Source organism: Melospiza melodia, chromosome W, assembly GCF_035770615.1.
Source record: "Melospiza melodia melodia isolate bMelMel2 chromosome W, bMelMel2.pri, whole genome shotgun sequence".
NCBI classification, from domain to species: Eukaryota; Metazoa; Chordata; class Aves; order Passeriformes; family Passerellidae; genus Melospiza; species Melospiza melodia.
The window spans coordinates 58,243,403-58,260,482 of record NC_086225.1 but is presented as its reverse complement, the minus strand read 5'-3'; the positions used below and the strand labels follow the sequence as shown (position 1 = coordinate 58,260,482).

The following is a 17,080-nucleotide window of genomic DNA, read 5'->3' as shown; positions in this document are numbered from 1 at the left end:
CTCACAGGCAGCCCATTAATTTGCTCCAATTAAATATTATCTTTAAATATTGCAAGGTTAAATGGCCACTGATAATGGATTTAGACGGCCATTAAGGTCTAATTGCTCCCTAATGGAGTTGGCCAAAGACATTTATTGGATAGAACTTCTTGAAAAGGGACTAAAAGCACCAGGAGGGTTTTTTCCTCTGCTCTTTTCTCATATCCACGGAGGAGATTAAATTCCATTTTCATTTAATGCTGTGGGACCTGCCCTGGAGAATCACAGAATCCCAGAATGGCTGAGGTTGGCAAAGACCCCCAAGGTCATGGAGTCCAGCCTGGGAGCGATTGTCCAGCAGGAAGAAATTCCAGAGAGGGAGATGATCCCCAGCAGGAGGATTTCCCCGTTCCAGGCTGCCAATCCCATTCCGTGGAACTTCCCTGCTCTTTGCAGGAGTTTTCTGGCAGGCAGGAGATAAATATCCACTTTTTCTTGGGCACTGCCTCATGTTTCAAGCCTGGAAGGACCCGAAGCACGAGGAGGAGATGTTATCCTGTAAATGGGATGTTTTTCTTTGCCAGCAAGGTTTAACGAGATCCTATCAAGGCCAAGACTTCCTTCAAAGAAAGGAAAATGTTGCTGTCCCTGTCACGGCTTTATAGCAGCAATTAAACCATCTCTGGGCCACGGTGCCGCCTTTGGCTTTTGCCTTCTCCGTGCAATTCATGGCAATCACGAACCAGGCAGAGTTCTCTTGCCTTTTCCCTGCTCTGAACCTCCCCAGAGCCAAGCAGGCATTTGGGATTCATTTAGAAGCTGCATTTCGGAAAGGTTTGGTGTTTCAAATTTGTGCAATCTGATTTGTTTTAGGATAAAATCTGGGTTTGGTAGGGCCTGCTTAATCTGTGTTTCCTGCACAAAATATTGGGGTAAGAAATATTTTCCTCATGCAGGAGTTTTTAGTGTACAGGAAAAACCCAAATCCGTGTGGGGCCACCAAACCTGAGACCCTTGACTTCCCTTCAGGCCCCCAAAATTTCCTGTTCCATTGGGAAAATTAATGAACTATTAATTAACCCTTGCCATATTTGACGCCTTCACCGTATCAATTTTTGTGTTTTATCGCTGGCTTGATGAGGCAAAGGAAGAAAAACAGACTGGGAAATAAAACCCAAGGAAACAAATAGAGAGATTTGTTTTTATTCTTTCCAAGAGGAAATCAAGGAATGGGTTTGTTTGTGAGCCTTGGGATGGATTTGGGGATATTCCCAGTGTGCAGCAGGGCAAAGGAAATCCGTGATTTCCATGCTCCAGTCCAGAGGAGTGGGGCGAGGAGCAAACAGGAAATCCTGGTTTTTCACAAAAAGGTGTTTCGTTTCCCAAAGTTTGGGAGTCCAGGAATTGAAATTGTTTCTCCATCTCTGCCCAAGGAAAGCCATCTTGCTGGCTTCCCTTTTTAACCATTTCCCGGGAATCTGCAGGAACATTTTCCACCGTAAATTGAGAAAGGAACAAACCGGATGCCAGTAAAAGAGGGGTTGAATTTATTTATTTCTTTCCTTGGCAATTCGGTGCCAGGGTGGGCCGGCTCTGAACTCCGAGCCGCTCGTGAGGGAGCGGAGGCGAAACAAAGAGGAGAATCCTCGTCCAGGAGCTTCAAAGGGGAACTTAAAGCGAGGCAGAACAGATGGACGCGCAGAGCGGGGAGCCCGGGCAGACAAAGAGCCGCGGTTGTCGGGCAGCCACGGCCGGCTCTGTTCCGCTCATCCGCAGGGCACCCACCGGGCTGGCACCCAGAGCGGGTATGGGACATGGGCACAGAGCAGCCAGAGCGGGTATGGGACACGGGCACAGCTCATCCCGCAGCTCACCCACCGGGCTGGCACCCAGAGCGGGTATGGGACACGGGCACAGCTCATCCCGCAGCTCACCCACCGGGCTGGCACCCAGAGCGGGTATGGGACACGGGCACAGCTCATCCCGCAGCTCACCCACCGGGCTGGCACGGCAGCGGGCACAGATCAGCCAGAGTGGGGCTGGGACATGGGCACAACTCACCCGACCCACACTGGCACTGGGAGTGGGCACAGATCAGCCAGAGTGGGGCTGGCAGTGCCCACGGCTCTGGGACACTGGCACACAGGCAGGGAGTGTGGGCACCAGCGTTCCCACTGGCTCTGCAGACGCTGCATTTGGCCAGAGGTGGCACCAGGACATGAGAACGTGGGTCTGATGGTGACCCCATTGGAGAGAAAATCCCAATGGGTTGGGATGGAGGGGTTTGACGGTGACCCCATTGCAATCCCAATGGTTTGGGATGGAGGGGTTTGATGGTGACCCCATTGCAATCCCAATGGGTTGGGATGGAAGGGGTTTGATGGTGACCCCATTGCAATTCCAATGGTTTGGGATGGAGGGGTTTGATGGTGACCCCATTGCAATCCCAATGGGTTGGGATGGAAGGGGTTTGATGGTGACCCCATTGCAATTCCAATGGTTTGGGATGGAGGGGTTTGATGGTGACCCCATTGCAATCCCAATGGGTTGGGATGGAGGGGGTTTGATGGTGACCCCATTGCAATCACAATGGTTTGATGGTGACCCCATTGCAATCCCAATGGGTTGGGATGGGGGGGGTTTGATGGTGACCCCATTGCAATCCCAAAGGTTTGGGATGGAGGGGTTTGATGGTGACCCCATTGCAATCCCAATGGGTTGGGATGGAAGGGGTTTGATGGTGACCCCATTGCAATCCCAATGGGTTGGGATGGAAGGGGTTTGATGGTGACCCCATTGCAATCACAATGGTTTGATGGTGACCCCATTGCAATCCCAGGTTTGATGGTGACCCCATTGCAATCCCAATGGTTTGGGATGGAGGGGTTTGATGGTGACCCCATTGCAATCCCAGGTTTGATGGTGACCCCATTGCAATCCCAATGGGTTGGGATGGAGGGGTTTGATGGTGACCCCATTGCAATCCCAATGGGTTGGGATGGAAGGGGTTTGATGGTGACCCCATTGCAATCCCAATGGGTTGGGATGGAGGGGGTTTGATGGTGACCCCATGCAATCCCTGCCCAAACCACGGACAAACCCCATCCCCTCTGCTCTTGGACACTTTGTTATCCCTTTTCCTCGGCTCTTTCCCTCCTCCTCTTCCTCTGATGGATGGAATTGCTCCCTGGGAGTTGTTTCTTGAAAAACCCTGAGATGTCAGAACGGTGTTAAATCTATTTTTGGCAGGAAACTGGAAATGTAAACGCAGCGTTGATCTGCTGCAGGGAACGGTCGAGGCAGGATTGGGAAATCCCGGGCAATTGCTAATTTATTGATCTTCTCCCCTAAGTTTGATTTCTGGCGCCACCAGCGAATGGCTGAGAGCTGATTTGCGTCTCACAGGAACCGGAGATTTCGCAATAAAATCAAACCCATCCCTGCTGCTTTCCTTTGCGAAGGGGCTTTTAAGGGTTCCATTTCCATGGGAAGAGCCAGGATCTGTTCTGGTTTTTTTTTGTACAATGGGGTGGGGATGGACCCGGGGTGAGGTGGCACCGCAAACTCCGACAGATGTGAATTAGAGCCTGCACTGGCGACGTGGTTTTGCTTTTTCCGTGTTGGGAACGCAAGAACTGATTTAATCGAGGTTTTCATTGGGAAAATCCCACGGGATTTTGGGAAGCGCGGAACTCGTTTGTTGTTGGATGTTGGACGGTTGCTGGGTGGTGTTGGAACGTTCTGGAATAGTGGGAGGCGTCGGGATCGTGCCGTTATCGGGAACGCGCTCGTAGCAACCCCGCTCCTTTAAATCCCTCTCAGAGCTTTGCCTTTGGACCTGGAAGGCAGGGCAAAAACAACAAATGAAATCAGCGGTAACAGTGACCGAGATCTGGGCTGGCTGCGTCGGATTCATCTCTGAAACGAGCCGGAGACTTGGGAATTTTCCCAAAGTGCCATGGCAACATCCAGCTCTTGTTTTGCAGCTCAGGAAATGTATTTTTGGAACTCCTGACTCACCCCCTTGAATATTTCTGCTGGACTAGGAGAATGCGTTTCCTTTTGCTTTCGTGCCGCCGTTGAGCAGGAAAAGAGGAGAAAAGAAAGAGGAGAAATGGGCGAGGAGAAATGAAAGGGGAGAAAAGAGGAGCAGCTCCTGCTTTGCATCGTGTGGGCATGGAGACCCAGGCTGTGGTTTCTGACTCCAGAACGGGCTGGAGAGTGGAGAGAGAGAGCCAAAAGTGCAATAAATACAGCAGAATATTGTCAAAATATGTTAAAAATATATTCAAGAAGGAGGTAGCAGCTCTCCTGGCACTTTGAGGCAATCATGGAATGGTTTGGGTGGAAAGGGTTTGAAGGTGGAAGGAGTTGAAGGTGGAAGGGATTTGGAGGTGGAAGGGGTTTGAAAGTGGAAGGAGTTGAAGGTGGAAGGGATTTGGAGGTGAAAGGGGTTTGGAGGTGGAAGGATTTGAAGGTGGAAGGAATTTGAAGGTGGAAGGATTTGAAGGTGGAAAGGGTTTGAAGGTGGAAGGATTTGAAGGTGGAAAGGGTTTGAAGAGTCCCCCAGGTTGTTGCAAAGCCCAGAAATTCTCTGAGGGATCCCCACCAAGGAAATGCCAGCAGCAAGGAGAATTCTTACTGAAAACCATCCTGGCCCACGATTTTACCTAAATTCTGCCCAGAACTCCAATTCCTTTTCTCTCCCGGTAAATGCGGTCAGGAGTATCTCAGTAGTAAACACCGAGTACCTCAATGTTGCCTGGGTTGTTTTCCCTGCAAAGCCTCCCCTGTTTGTGGGAAGCCGAGCTAAAAAGCGCCTTGGGGAAGGCTGAGTTTCGCTTCCGCAGGAGCCACGGAGCCAAGAGCGCGCTGGAGCCGCCCGCACTTTAATTTGGGGAGCGGCCGATTTCGATATGCTAATGAGATGAATGGTTTCAATATGCTAATGAGATGCGCGGCCATTGGAACGGAACCCGGGCTGGAAACTTCCCGCGGCCAGCAGGAGAAGCTGCGGCTGCTCCCGAGCCCCTTGCATTATTTGCTGCATGCATTTCTGCAGCCCCTGCTACGGGAATTCCGGACCAAAGGAGTCATTAACGCGAGCAACACTGGCTTCCTAAAGGGGAGAATCCCTCCTTGATGGACTCCAAAAGGATCGATATCTGCACTCTGATCAATTTGCTGCAAAATTGGCTTCATTTCCTCAGCGCTTTCTGCAGAAACCTCTCATGGGCTGCCAAAGGGAGCGGCGTGCCCAGATCTGGCACCCAATTATGTTCCAGGGCTAATTAACCGGGAATTGCATCCCTGCATTTCCTTATTCTGGATTTGACATCATTTGATATCATCCATGGAAGATAAATGTAGGGAATTGGATCCATAATCTGGATTTGATATCATTTTATCTCTATGGAAGATAAATGCAGGGAATTGCATCCTTGCATTTCCTTACTCTGGATTTGATATCATTTGATATCATCCATGGAAGATAAACGTAGGGAATTGCATCCTTGCATTTCCTTATTCTGGATTTGATATCATTTTATCTCCATGGAAGATAAATGCAGGGAATTGGATCCATCCTCTGGATTTGATATCATTTTATATCTCCATGGAAGATAAATGTAGGGAATTGGATCCATCATCTGGATTTGATATCATTTTATCTACATGGAAGATAAATGCAGGGAATTGGATCCATAATCTGGATTTGATATCATTTGATATCTCCATGGAAGATAAATGCAGGGAATTGGATCCATCCTCTGGATTTGATATCATTTTATCTCCCTACATTTTATCTCCCTATCATTTTATCTTCCCTACATTTATAAATGCAGGGAATTGGATCCCTGCATTTCCATATTCTGGATTTGATATAATGTGATTTGATATGATCATATGATATGATTTGATATCATTTTATATCTCCATGGAAGATAAATGCAGGGAATTGGATCCATACCCTGGATTTGATATCATTTGATATGATATGATCATATTATATGATTTGGTATCATTTTATCTCCATGGAAGCTAAATGCAGGGAAATGGATCTCTGAATTACCATCCTCTGGATTTCATATCATTTTGATATCATTTGATATGATGATATGATATGATATGATATGATATGATATGATATGATATGATATGATTTGATTTCATATCATCCATGGAAGATAAATGCAGGGAATTGGATCCATAATCTGGATTTGATATCATTTTATCTCCCTGGAAGCGGGAATAAATCTCTTTATTTCCATCCATAAACTCCTGGCTCCAGAACCCGAGCGGTCAAATCCCCAAATTTGATTTTCCCGTGTGGATTTCCATGATTGCAAGGACAAGGAAGAGATTTTCTGGGTTTATTTCTGGGGAAAATGAGAATCGGGATTTCATTCTGGGGACAAAGTTGGGCCTCCTTGGGAAGCGAACACGCTGGAGAAGGACAGAGACGGTCGGGCTTTGTGACAGGAGTCAGTGACAATTTCCTGCAAGCAGAGAGGATTCGTGTCGTGCTCCGACATCTGGGACCGCCGAGATATTTATAGGGAAACCCAAGGCGTGCTTTCCACCCGCCAGATTTCCTATAAAAAATGAATATACGGCAGCTCGGGGCCGCAAACCCACATTGATTTCCACGGGAATTCATTGGGAGCGGCTTCAAAAATATCCTTCCTCACATTTGGGATGGGCTTCCTGAACCTCAGCTGATGCTCCCCACTGAATTTGCCAGGAAATTTGGGGTTTTTATCCAAATCCCACAAGTTCTGCCACGCTGTGTTTCACCAATTAATCCCATAAAACCATATTAATTGGTGTTAATTCAGCTCTGCACACAATGGCTTTTGTTGGGGCTGCGTGGGAACTTCCTTCAAGGGGATTTGGGGTTTGTGTGCCCATGCAGAGCAATTCCTGTGCAATCGCAGGTTCTGGAGCTGCTGACAGGTGCAGGCAGGAGCTGAGGGCACTTCAGACCCAAAGAATTCCCTGGCTCTGGGAGATTCCTCCAAGGAAAATCCTGGGTTTTCCTCCAAGGAAATTCCTGCCTTTGCTGGGTTTTCCTCCAAGGAAATTCCTGGGTTTTCCTCCAAGGAAATTCCTGCCTTTCCTGGATTTTCCTCCAAGGAAAATCCTGGGTTTTCCTCCAAGGAAATTCCTGGGTTTTCCTCCAAGGAAATTCCTGCCTTTCCTGGGTTTTCCTCCAAGGAAAATCCTGGGTTTTCCTCCAAGGAAATTCCTGCCTTTCCTCAGTTCCCTCCAAGGAAAATCCTGGGTTTTCCTCTAAAGAAATTCCTGCCTTTCCTCAGTTTTCCTCCAAGGAAAATCCTGGGTTTTCCTCCAAGGAAATTTCTGCCTTTCCTGGGTTTTCCTCCAAGGAAAATTCTCCCTTTCCTCAGTTGCCTCCAAGGTAAATCCTGGTTTTTCTTCTAAAGAAATTCCTGCCTTGTCTCAGTTTTCCATCTAGCAAATTCCTGCCTTTCTCTCCAAGGAAATTCCTGGGTTTTCCTCCAAGGGAATTCCTGGATTTTCCTCCAAGGAAACTTTCCTGCTTTTCTCTGGCTCTGCTGGGATTTGCTCTTTCAGGTCCCTTTGCTTCTCTGAGGAACAAGCACAGGGTGATAAAAATCCTTTAATGAACACAACAAAACCACGAGAGGCACAAATGTATCGGAGTTTGGTTTTTAAAGACAAACCTCGACCAAACGATGGGATTTGTAATAATTCCCAATGAATGCTGGAGCGTTCTGGGCTGGTTTGGATGGAAGGACCCTAAAGAAAATCCCGTTCCAAGGGCAGGGACACCTTCACCGGCCCAGGTTGCTCCAAGCTTTAGCTGCCCATGTGAATAAACCCAGCCTTAGACGTCTGGCCTGAATTAAAATTGCTTCATTTGGGGGTGGAAGTGACTCAGGACCGGAATAAAATAACAGTTGGGATAGAAAAAAAACCTCAAACTCCTTCCAGCTGCTTCCACGCTGTTTGTCCCTTTTCATTAAAGCCATCCCTCTTTGTTTACTGCTTTCTAAACAAAGCTCATGAAATCCTTGGGCTCTGCAGGAATCTGCAGGGATCTGGGCAGGAATTGCTCCCTCTGTGCATCCTGGAGTGTCCCAGGACAGGGCTTGGAGCAGCCCCTGGATGGGAACTGCGGCAGGAATTTAGGATTTTCTAGAGGGAAATCAATGTTGGAGCAGCGGGAGCAGCCCCTGGATGGGAACTGCTGCAGGAATTTAGGATTTTCTGGAGGGAAATCAATGTTGTGGTGTCCATGCCCACCCCAGCGCTGCCTCCTCACATTCCTGTCCCAGCTGGCGGGTGGAAATGGGGAACAGAACCCTTCAAACACCCCAAAAACGAAATGAGGAGGGAGCAAAGGCAAAGCTTTCCCTGCCATATGTTTGGAGTGGAGCTGCTGTCCCAAATGCCAAGACGTGTTGAAGGCTAGCTGGGTGTTTGGGGATGATCGGCCCATATTTACAGCTTTCCAAGTTGCATTGTTGTCGAAAGTCTGCTGTGGGCTGGAAATATGTTCTGGAGCTGGGTAAAAATATCCCAATTACCATATTCCAAAGGACAACAATCGGCACGCTCGGATGCCTTGGGAAGGAGCAGCAGCTCGGGCTGTAAACAGGATGTGCCGGGCCCCAGGCACGGGGGGAGCTCGGCGGGGACGGATCCCGGGCTCCAGGGACAAATCCTGGGCTACAGGGACAAATCCCGGGCTCCAGGGACAAATCCTGGGCTCCAGGGACAAATCCCGGGCTCCAGGGACAAATCCTGGGCTCCAGGGACAAAGCCCGGGCTCCAGGGACAAATCCCGGGCCCGGGGCTCGGTGCAGTTCCCTCAGGGCATGAGGGACAAATCCCGGGCTCGGGGATGCAGCAGCTCCCTCAGGGGACCGAGTGACAAATCCCGGGCTCCTCCAAGGGACAAATCCCGACTCCTCCGAGCCCGGCTTCCCTCACTGCCCTGCCCTGGGCTCGGCAGCTCCCTCAGGGAGCCGAGGGACAAATCCTGGGCTCGGGGCTGGACGGAGCAGCTCCCTGAGGGCACCGAGGGGACAAATCCGAGTCCGGCTGCCCTCACAGCCCTGAGGGACAAATTCCGGGCTCCTCCGAGCCCAGCCGCCCTCACAGCCCTGCCTTGGGCTGGAGCAGCTCCCTGAGGGCACCGAGGGATAAAGCTGAGCCCAGCTGCCCTCGCAGCCCTGCTCGGGGCTCCACAGCCCGCTCAGCTCGCTGCGACCTTCCCCAGGCCCTGCGGGATTCCCCCCTTGCTCTTCCCTGAGGCTGAGGAGGATTTGCCTGCAGCCAGGGTGAGCGGGGCGCTCCCGCCTCTGTTCGCACCTGCCGGGCTCGCAGTCCCGACAGGGATGAATATTGCTGGGAGATGGGGCTGGATTTATCCTTCCGCGGTGCGGGAACGTCATTTATTCCTTTCAGGAGACGCTCGTGAGGATAATTTAGTTGCTAATGACCCGTCGGCTGAAAAAGTACAGAATGTGCTGCAAACAGCTCGGAGAAAGCCGGCGCCTCTCTCCCAGCCGGGATTCCAGAGGTGTTCTCTGGTGAGGACATGATCCAGTGGCCAAACCTGTCCTGTGGGCAGCCACGGGTGCGTTTCCACTTTAGGATCTCCAGGTTTAATGAGTTCCCTCAGCCAGGAGCCTGCTGCGACTGGTGATTGTTGGGAATCCACCACTGTCTGTGCAATCCCAGCGAGCTCCTCAGGCTGGGAGGAGGTTCCTGGTGATTCCTTTGGGCTGATATTGAGAGCAAACCATTGTGGGACTGGTGACTGTTGAGAATCCACCATTGTCTGTGCAATCCCAGTGAGCTCCTCAGGCTGGGAGGTTCCTTTGGGCTGATATTGAGAGCAAACCATTGTGGGACTGGTGATTTTTGGGAATCCACCACTGTCTGTGCAATCCCAACGAGTTCCTCAGGCTGGGAGGTTCCTTTGGGCTGATATTGAGAGCAAACCATTGTGGGACTGGTGATTTTGGGTTTCCACCATTGTCTGTGCAATCCCAGTGAGCTCCTCAAGTTGGGAGGTTCCTGGAGGTTCCTGATGTTTAGAACAAACCATTGTGGGACTGGTGACTGTTGGGAATCCACCATTGTCTGTGCAATCCCAGTGAGCTCCTGAGGCTGGGAGGAGGTTCCTGGAGGTTCCTGATGTTTAGAACAAACCATTGTGGGACTGGTGATTTTGGGTTTCCACCATTGTCTGTGAAACCCCAATGAGCTCCTCAGGCTGGGAGGAGGTTCCTGGAGGTTCCTGGTGTTTAGAACAAACCACTGTGGGATTTGACCATATCAGCCCTACCTGTGTGTCCCCAGCACAGCAGTCCCGGTGTCCTGGCCGTGCTTTGTGTGTCCCACGGTGATGAGTTCATCCCCGTGATGAATTCATTTGGCTTTCACACACACGTCAGGGATTTCTATCCTCCTTTCAGCCTTCTGTTCAAAGCACAATTGAATGTTCCTATCCAGCTCCTGGTTTCTTTTCTCCCCAAACAGCAGAAATGTGGGGGTTTATTTGTTCTCCAGCTCGGGGAACAGAGCAAAGGCTGAAAGGAGAAAATCCCCTCTGACTTTTGGGCTCAGTAGCACCAATGTTTGGGCTGGAAGGAGCAGGGCCAGCTCCCGGTGCTCCGGCTGGAATTCCATGGAGCTGCTGGAGCTCTGGGGTGCAGCAGCACTGGGACAGAGCTGGGTCCAGGCCTGGATAAATAAACGGCGTTGGGCTGCTGGGACGATGTGGGCAGCGATGAGCTCAGCCCCAGCAGCACAATGCATTCTTTGTTGGGAACGGTTCAGGTTTGTTTACGCTGCCGCCGCCTCGGTCTCCAGCTCTCCGTGGATGTTGGTGGAAATTCAGGCAGAAAATGAAATGCCCGTTTAATTGCAGAAGTGAATTTCTCAAGTGTTCGAGGCCTTCATGCCGTCCTTCTTCCACATCACCTCCCTGCCTGTTGTTTTGGGCTTTTCTTCTCATGTGCCGATGATATTTAGAGCCAGACCTTCAAAAAAAGATGGGATCAATGGATGTGCATTTGAAATTTTCCACTCCTTTAGCTTATCAAATATCCAGGTTTCTTCTTCCCTTGATCTTCCTCTGTAATCCTCCCGCTGTATTTTGTCGAGCTGGGTTTTTTCATGTCGTTTTTCAAGCTAATACTCGGATCAGTCCAAGTTCTTTTGAAGAGCAAAACAGCAGGAAAGGTCTCAACCCACCAACCAGGCGTGCTGAAATTAATTGGGATTAGCAGGCCTGGTTTAGGGGCTTTGGGAAGCAGCAACCCCAAAGTGCAGGAGGATCAGAATCAGCAGCCTCACCTTCCTTGGCTGGACACGAAATTCCTGCAGATCCTGGGGGAACTTAGGGATCATCTCGCTCCAGGTGGCCCCACAAAGCTGGGAATGTTCTGGGCTGGATGGGGCTTGGAAAACCTGGGACAGTGCAATGAGATGATCCTTGGGTTCCTCCTCACCCATCCCTGGTGATCCTTTAAATCCCAAATTCTTCGTCCCAGATTTCCTGAGGACAATTCCCAAATCTGCCCATGGGAGTGTCCATGCCAAGGGGATTCAGGGATCTGGGGATTCTGGGCTGATCCTTTAAGTCCCAAATTCTTTATCCCAGATTCCTGAGGACAATTCCCAAATCTGCCCATGAGAAGATCTCTCCCAACCTTGACCTTGTGAAGTTTTCCATATCCCAGCTGGAAATTCTGCTTTTTCCTCCAGGAGATCCACGTTGTCTCCTCCTTTTCCTCTGGAGGAGGAGCAGTTGGGAGCAGGGATTGGAGAACCCAGGTTCCTTCAGAGCTGCATTGTGGGGCTTTTCCTGGGCACCACGAAATCCGGATCCTCCTTCTCCTGCCATGGCCCAAGATTGTTTTAATGAGAACTAAGGGGCCTTTTTCCAATTAGCAGGGAATAACTGCGTTCGGTTCCTGGCTTCTGTCAACCTGCTGGGATTTGATTAGGGACACGGAAATGGATTTATCCGTCAGGGTTACTTCATTAGGGCTCCTGGGTGATGCTGCGCAGAGGGGCGCGCCGCTTTTGGGGTGAAATCCCAGGAAAATTGGCCTGGAACTGCTGGAAATCAAATCCTTCTGAGGGAGCCGGGGATTTTTGGGGTGTCCCCACTTGGAGCACCCCACTCTGGACAATCCCAAAAATCCCTTCAACTCCACAATCACTCCAAACCCTTCTGCTCGCTGCTGGCTTTGGGATCTCCTCTCCCATCCAAACCCGTGGATTATTGATTGAAAAAATCCCCATCCCATCACTGTGAGCAGGGGCTCCCCAGAGTTAATTGTGTGTTACATAACACGAGTGATTTTGAAAAAATCTGCCTAATTAACCTAATGGCATGCTTGATCGGATCTGTCAGGTAAATGATCCACAGTTTCATTCCCCTTTTTTTTTTTCCTGGAGCTTAATTAAATATTTACCTCCGAGTGTCTCGTGCTATTAACGTGTTCATCTATTATGGCAGAGAATAGAAATCCTAATTGGGGGAAGAATGGAAGTGTCAGCTTTGGAATCTTGGAAATCCCCTGGATTTTGTGTCAGCACATTGTCCAACTGATCCTAAACCTGGATGGGTTTGGAAATCCTAATTGGGGAAAGAATGGAAGTGTCAGGTTTGGAATCTTGGAAATCCCCTGGATTTTGTGTCAGCGCCTTCCCCAACTGATCCTAAACCTGGATGGGTTTGGAAATCCTAATTGGGGGAAGAATGGAAGTGTCTAAAAGGAAATCCTAATTGGGGGAAGAATGGAAGTGTCAGGTTTGGAATCTTGGAAATCCCCTGGATTTTGTGTCAGCGCCTTCCCCAACTGATCCTAAACCTGGATGGGTTTGACCTAAAAGATTTAAGCAGGGAAGTGTTTCAGGCCTGGGACAGCTGATCCCTAAAATCCCTTCCACGCCATGAAAACTGGAGGAGGAATTGTGGTAAAACCTCAGGAATTCTGTCCTGCCCGACGTGTCTGTCTGTCCCTGCTTTCTGCCGGACGCTCGGGCAAGGATGGGACCCCCAAATTGCCGAATTTCGTCCCTTTGCAGGCAGGCAGGAGTCGCGCTGCCGCTGAAATCTCAGCCTTGCTGAGGGTCCGGCTCCATCCCCGCCGTGAATTTCAATGAGTTCATCGCAGCCCCGGGGTCAGGAGCCGCTTCCTTAATTAAAGGCACCAGGAGATTAATTTGAAGCATTAATTTCTCACCAAAAGGCGGGAATGATTTGCCACGAAGCCTAAAGAACTTTTTTGTCCCCAGATGTAGAAGACAGAACTAGCTCAGGGTCCTGGGGGAATGCAGGACATCCGAGTCCATCCAGGGTAAGTGAATCTCATCTCTATCCCTGCAGATGGAAATGCGCAGTCCTGGGCCCTCAGGAACTCGGATTCTCATTAAACTGGCTCCTCTGAACGTTTCCATTCCCAACCCCTGGCCTTGGGAGGCTCCAGAAGGTCCCATTCCATGATTTCTGTGCATATTCATGAGGCAGTTACTGCTGGGGTCTGGCAGCCCCCAACCCAAAGCACAGTTGGAATTGTAGGGATTTGTAGGATTGGAGGTGCTGGGGCTTTCATTCCATCACCAAGATTGTCACCAGAGCAGCTCAAACCCTTCTCTCTCTCCGTGGCAAATTTGGGCAATTTTGGCACATCCCTGAGTGCTGGAATTTGGCACAGCCACATCCCAGTCCCTGCTCAGCAGCAGAATTCCCTGTGGGCTCCCTCTGGGATTTGGCACATCCCTGAGTGCTGGAATTGGGCACGGCCACATCCCAGTCCCTGCTCAGCAGCAGAATTCCCTGTGGGCTTTCTCTGGGATTTGGGACATCCCTGAGTGCTGGAATTGGGCACGGCCACATCCCAGTCCCTGCTCAGCAGCAGAATTCCCTGTGGGCTTTCTCTGGGATTTGGGACATCCCTGAGTGCTGGAATTGGGCACGGCCACATCCACAATCCCTGCCCAGCAGCAGAATTCCCTGTGGGCTTTCTCTGGGATTTGGGACATCCCTGAGTGCTGGAATTGGGCACAGCCACATCCACGATCCCTGCCCAGCAGCAGAATTCCCTGTGGGCTTTCTCTGCTCAGAATTCTCTGGGATTTGGGACATCCCCGAGTGCTGGAATTGGGCACAGCCACATCCCAGTCCCTGCTCAGCAGCAGAATTCCCTGTGGGCTTTCTCTGGGATTTGGGACATCCCTGAGTGCTGGAATTGGGCACGGCCACATCCCAGTCCCTGCTCAGCAGCAGAATTCCCTGTGGGCTCCCTCTGGGATTTCGGACATCCCTGAGTGCTGGAATTGGGCACGGCCACATCCACGATCCCTGCTCAGCAGCAGAATTCCCTGTGGGCTCCCTCTGCTCAGAATTCTCTGGGATTTGGGACATCCCCGAGTGCTGGAATTGGGCACGGCCACATCCCAGTCCCTGCTCAGCAGCAGAATTCCCTGTGGGCTCCCTCTGGGATTTGGGACATCCCTGAGTGCTGGAATTGGGCACGGCCACATCCCAGTCCCTGCTCAGCAGCAGAATTCCCTGTGGGCTCCCTTTGGGATTTGGGACATCCCTGAGTGCTGGAACTGGGCACAGCCACATCCAGATCCCTGCTCACCAAGACAATTCCCCGTGGGCTCCCTCTGGCCCGGCGTTCTCTGGGATTTAGGAGCCAGCTGGGCTCAGTCAGTTCAATTGTGCCTGTGGACAGCGATCCACATTTTTCTGACACTTGGGGCTGGCGGTGCCTTGGTGGCAAGAGCAGATTTTGCAGCAGCACAGCTGGATCCCAACTGGAGCAGCCCAGCTCTGCCCTCCTGAAACACACAGAGCCAAAGGGCCTTCCTCGTGCCCTTCCTAAATTCATTTGAATCCTCCCCCAATTAAAGGATAACGAGGATCTTCATGCCCTCCTCACCCTCCTCGGAGCTCTGCTTTCCCCGTGCTGCCTCCGAGGAAGGAATCCCAGCACCTTTTCTTCTTTCCTGCTTTGCATCCCTGACGTCATGCCAGCTCCCATCTGTCAGTTTGATTTCCCTGCCCTTTTTTTTTTTTCCCCTTGACACTTGTATTGCTTCCGAGGGAAAAATGTTTTGAAAAGGAAATCGGGCAATTGGCACACACCGATTATTTCTGCCTGCAAAGCCCTGAATGCAAGTGGGGAGATGGAAAGAAAAGGAGCACGAGCCGCAGAAGGATCGGGGAATTTTCAATCGAGGCCGGGCATTAAGGCGAGGAATTATTCCGCAAACAACCTGACCTCGCTTTTTCCTGCTGGAATGCAATTCCCCCAGCGGGAGACCTCCTCCCTCCAGAGCCTTTTTGCCACGCTTTAAGCACCAGGACCCTTCCCACAGCGTTGTTTTGCTGATTTGCCCCACACAGGATTTCAGGAACATCACCCAGGCCTCCAGTCAGGATTCTCTTTTTTTTCCTAATGAACAGAACTTGGAAATGGCACTAAAAATGTGTCGTTCCAGCCAATCAGCAGGGAAAAATGATGTTTTTTAGAGCAGCCTTCCAACTGAGGTGTAAAATTGTGTTTTTTCCCCGTTTCTTGCCAGAACTATGGAGACGGGACTCACTATGACCACATGGCGAGCAGAGACCTCGGCTCACATGACAATCTCTCTCCTCCCTTTGCCAATTCCAGAATACAAAGTAAGAACATGGAATTTCCTCCCTCACTGGGGTGGGGCAATCGGGAGCAGTGGATTAGGAATGAAATCCCGGGGCCTTCAATTCCTTATTTTCATTTTGTGAGGGTGGAAACAGGGATTGGTTTCAATTTTCCATGCTGTGAGATTTAGCATTTTAGATCCATTTTCCTTATATTTGATTGATATTTTGGATCTCTAACTGTGGATTCCTGATGCAAAATCAGTTTGGACACACTTGGAATGGGTTTGGAAATCCTAATCAATAAATCCCAAAAGGAGCAGAGAAATAGAAGGTGAGGGAACATTGGGAATGCTGTTTGGAGTGGAAGGGAGGTGTCCAAGGAACTCAGACCTTTCCCAACTGGAACGATCCCGGGATTCTGTGCTAGAGGTTCTTTAATTAAGGTTGGTTAATGAGTTTGACAAAGTCAATAAATGATGTCAGAATAGTGGTCATGCTCCACCCAGGAGCGAAACGAGCGCTTCCCTTCAAAGCTTCCAAGGAAAACACGAAGCTGTGGCTGCCACACGTGATTGCAGAGCTCCAATGCACATCCCTCATCCCTGGCACTTGTGGGACGCTGTTGGAGCTTGTGGCGGTTTGAGAAAGGCTGGGAGAAGCCGAGGAAAGCACGGAAATTCCAGCTCTCCCTGCTGCGCCTCCCCGCGCTGCAGGAAATCCATAAAAACGCAGCTGGACTCCAGGAAATCCCTGAAACACAGCTGGACTGCAGAAAATCCATAAAGATTCATGGGTGTGGGGTGGAGGCTGGGCTGGGACATCATGGGGCCGTGTGGCAATGGCAATGGCAATGGAATGGCAATGGGCATGGATGTGGCAATGGGAATGGCAATGGGAATGGCAATGGAAATGAGAATGGCAATGACAATGACAATGGCAATGGCAATGGCAGTGGCAATGGTGGTGGCAATGGCAATGGCAATGGGAATGGCAATGGCAATGGCAACGGCAATGGCAATGGGAATGGGAATGGCAATGGCAATGGCAATGGCAATGGCAGTGACAATGGCAATGGGAATGGCAATGGGAATGGCAAGCCAATGGCAGTGACAATGACAATGGCAATGATCGTGGCAATGGCAATGGGAATGGCAATGGCAGTGACAATGGCAATGGGAATAGGAATGCAAATGGCAATTGAAATGGCAATGGCAATGGCAGTGACAATGGAAATGGGAATGGGCTTGGGAATGGCAATGGTGGTGACAATGACAGTGGGAATAGCAATGGGCTTGGGAATGGCAATGGCAATGGCAATGCAAATGGCAATGGCAATGGCAATGGCAATGGCAATGGCAGTGGCAATGGTCGTGGCAATGGCAGTGACAATGGCAATGGTAATGGCAGTGACAATGGCAATGGCAATGGGCATGGCAATGG

General features: G+C 50.4%; 2 protein-coding genes across 4 annotated transcripts in view; one reads left to right on the top strand and one right to left on the bottom strand.

The window, feature by feature from the left end:
* The window catches only part of TCF4 (transcription factor 4), a gene marked incomplete at its 3' end in the record, with an annotated part of 84,304 nt that overhangs the window by 19,734 nt on the left and 47,490 nt on the right, over positions 1–17,080 (top strand). Inside the window, 2 exon segments of the mRNA XM_063179544.1 lie at positions 13,285–13,346; positions 15,583–15,679. Of these exon segments, the coding sequence (XP_063035614.1) occupies positions 13,285–13,346; positions 15,583–15,679 (159 nt within the window).
* LOC134431458 (MAGE-like protein 2) lies at positions 1,513–4,833 on the bottom strand. 3 transcript variants are annotated; one of them, XM_063179470.1, is made up of 2 exons: positions 4,731–4,833; positions 1,513–3,817 (listed from the first exon to the last, which is right to left on the bottom strand). In XM_063179470.1, exon 2 carries the CDS (start codon positions 2,955–2,957, stop codon positions 2,037–2,039), a length of 921 nt encoding a protein of 306 aa, XP_063035540.1. In that variant the 5' UTR covers positions 2,958–3,817; positions 4,731–4,833; the 3' UTR covers positions 1,513–2,036. The 3 variants fall into 3 exon arrangements, with proteins under 3 accessions (XP_063035540.1, XP_063035538.1, XP_063035539.1); XM_063179468.1 differs by having other exon boundaries at positions 4,650–4,816; XM_063179469.1 differs by lacking the exon at positions 4,731–4,833 and adding an exon at positions 4,000–4,189.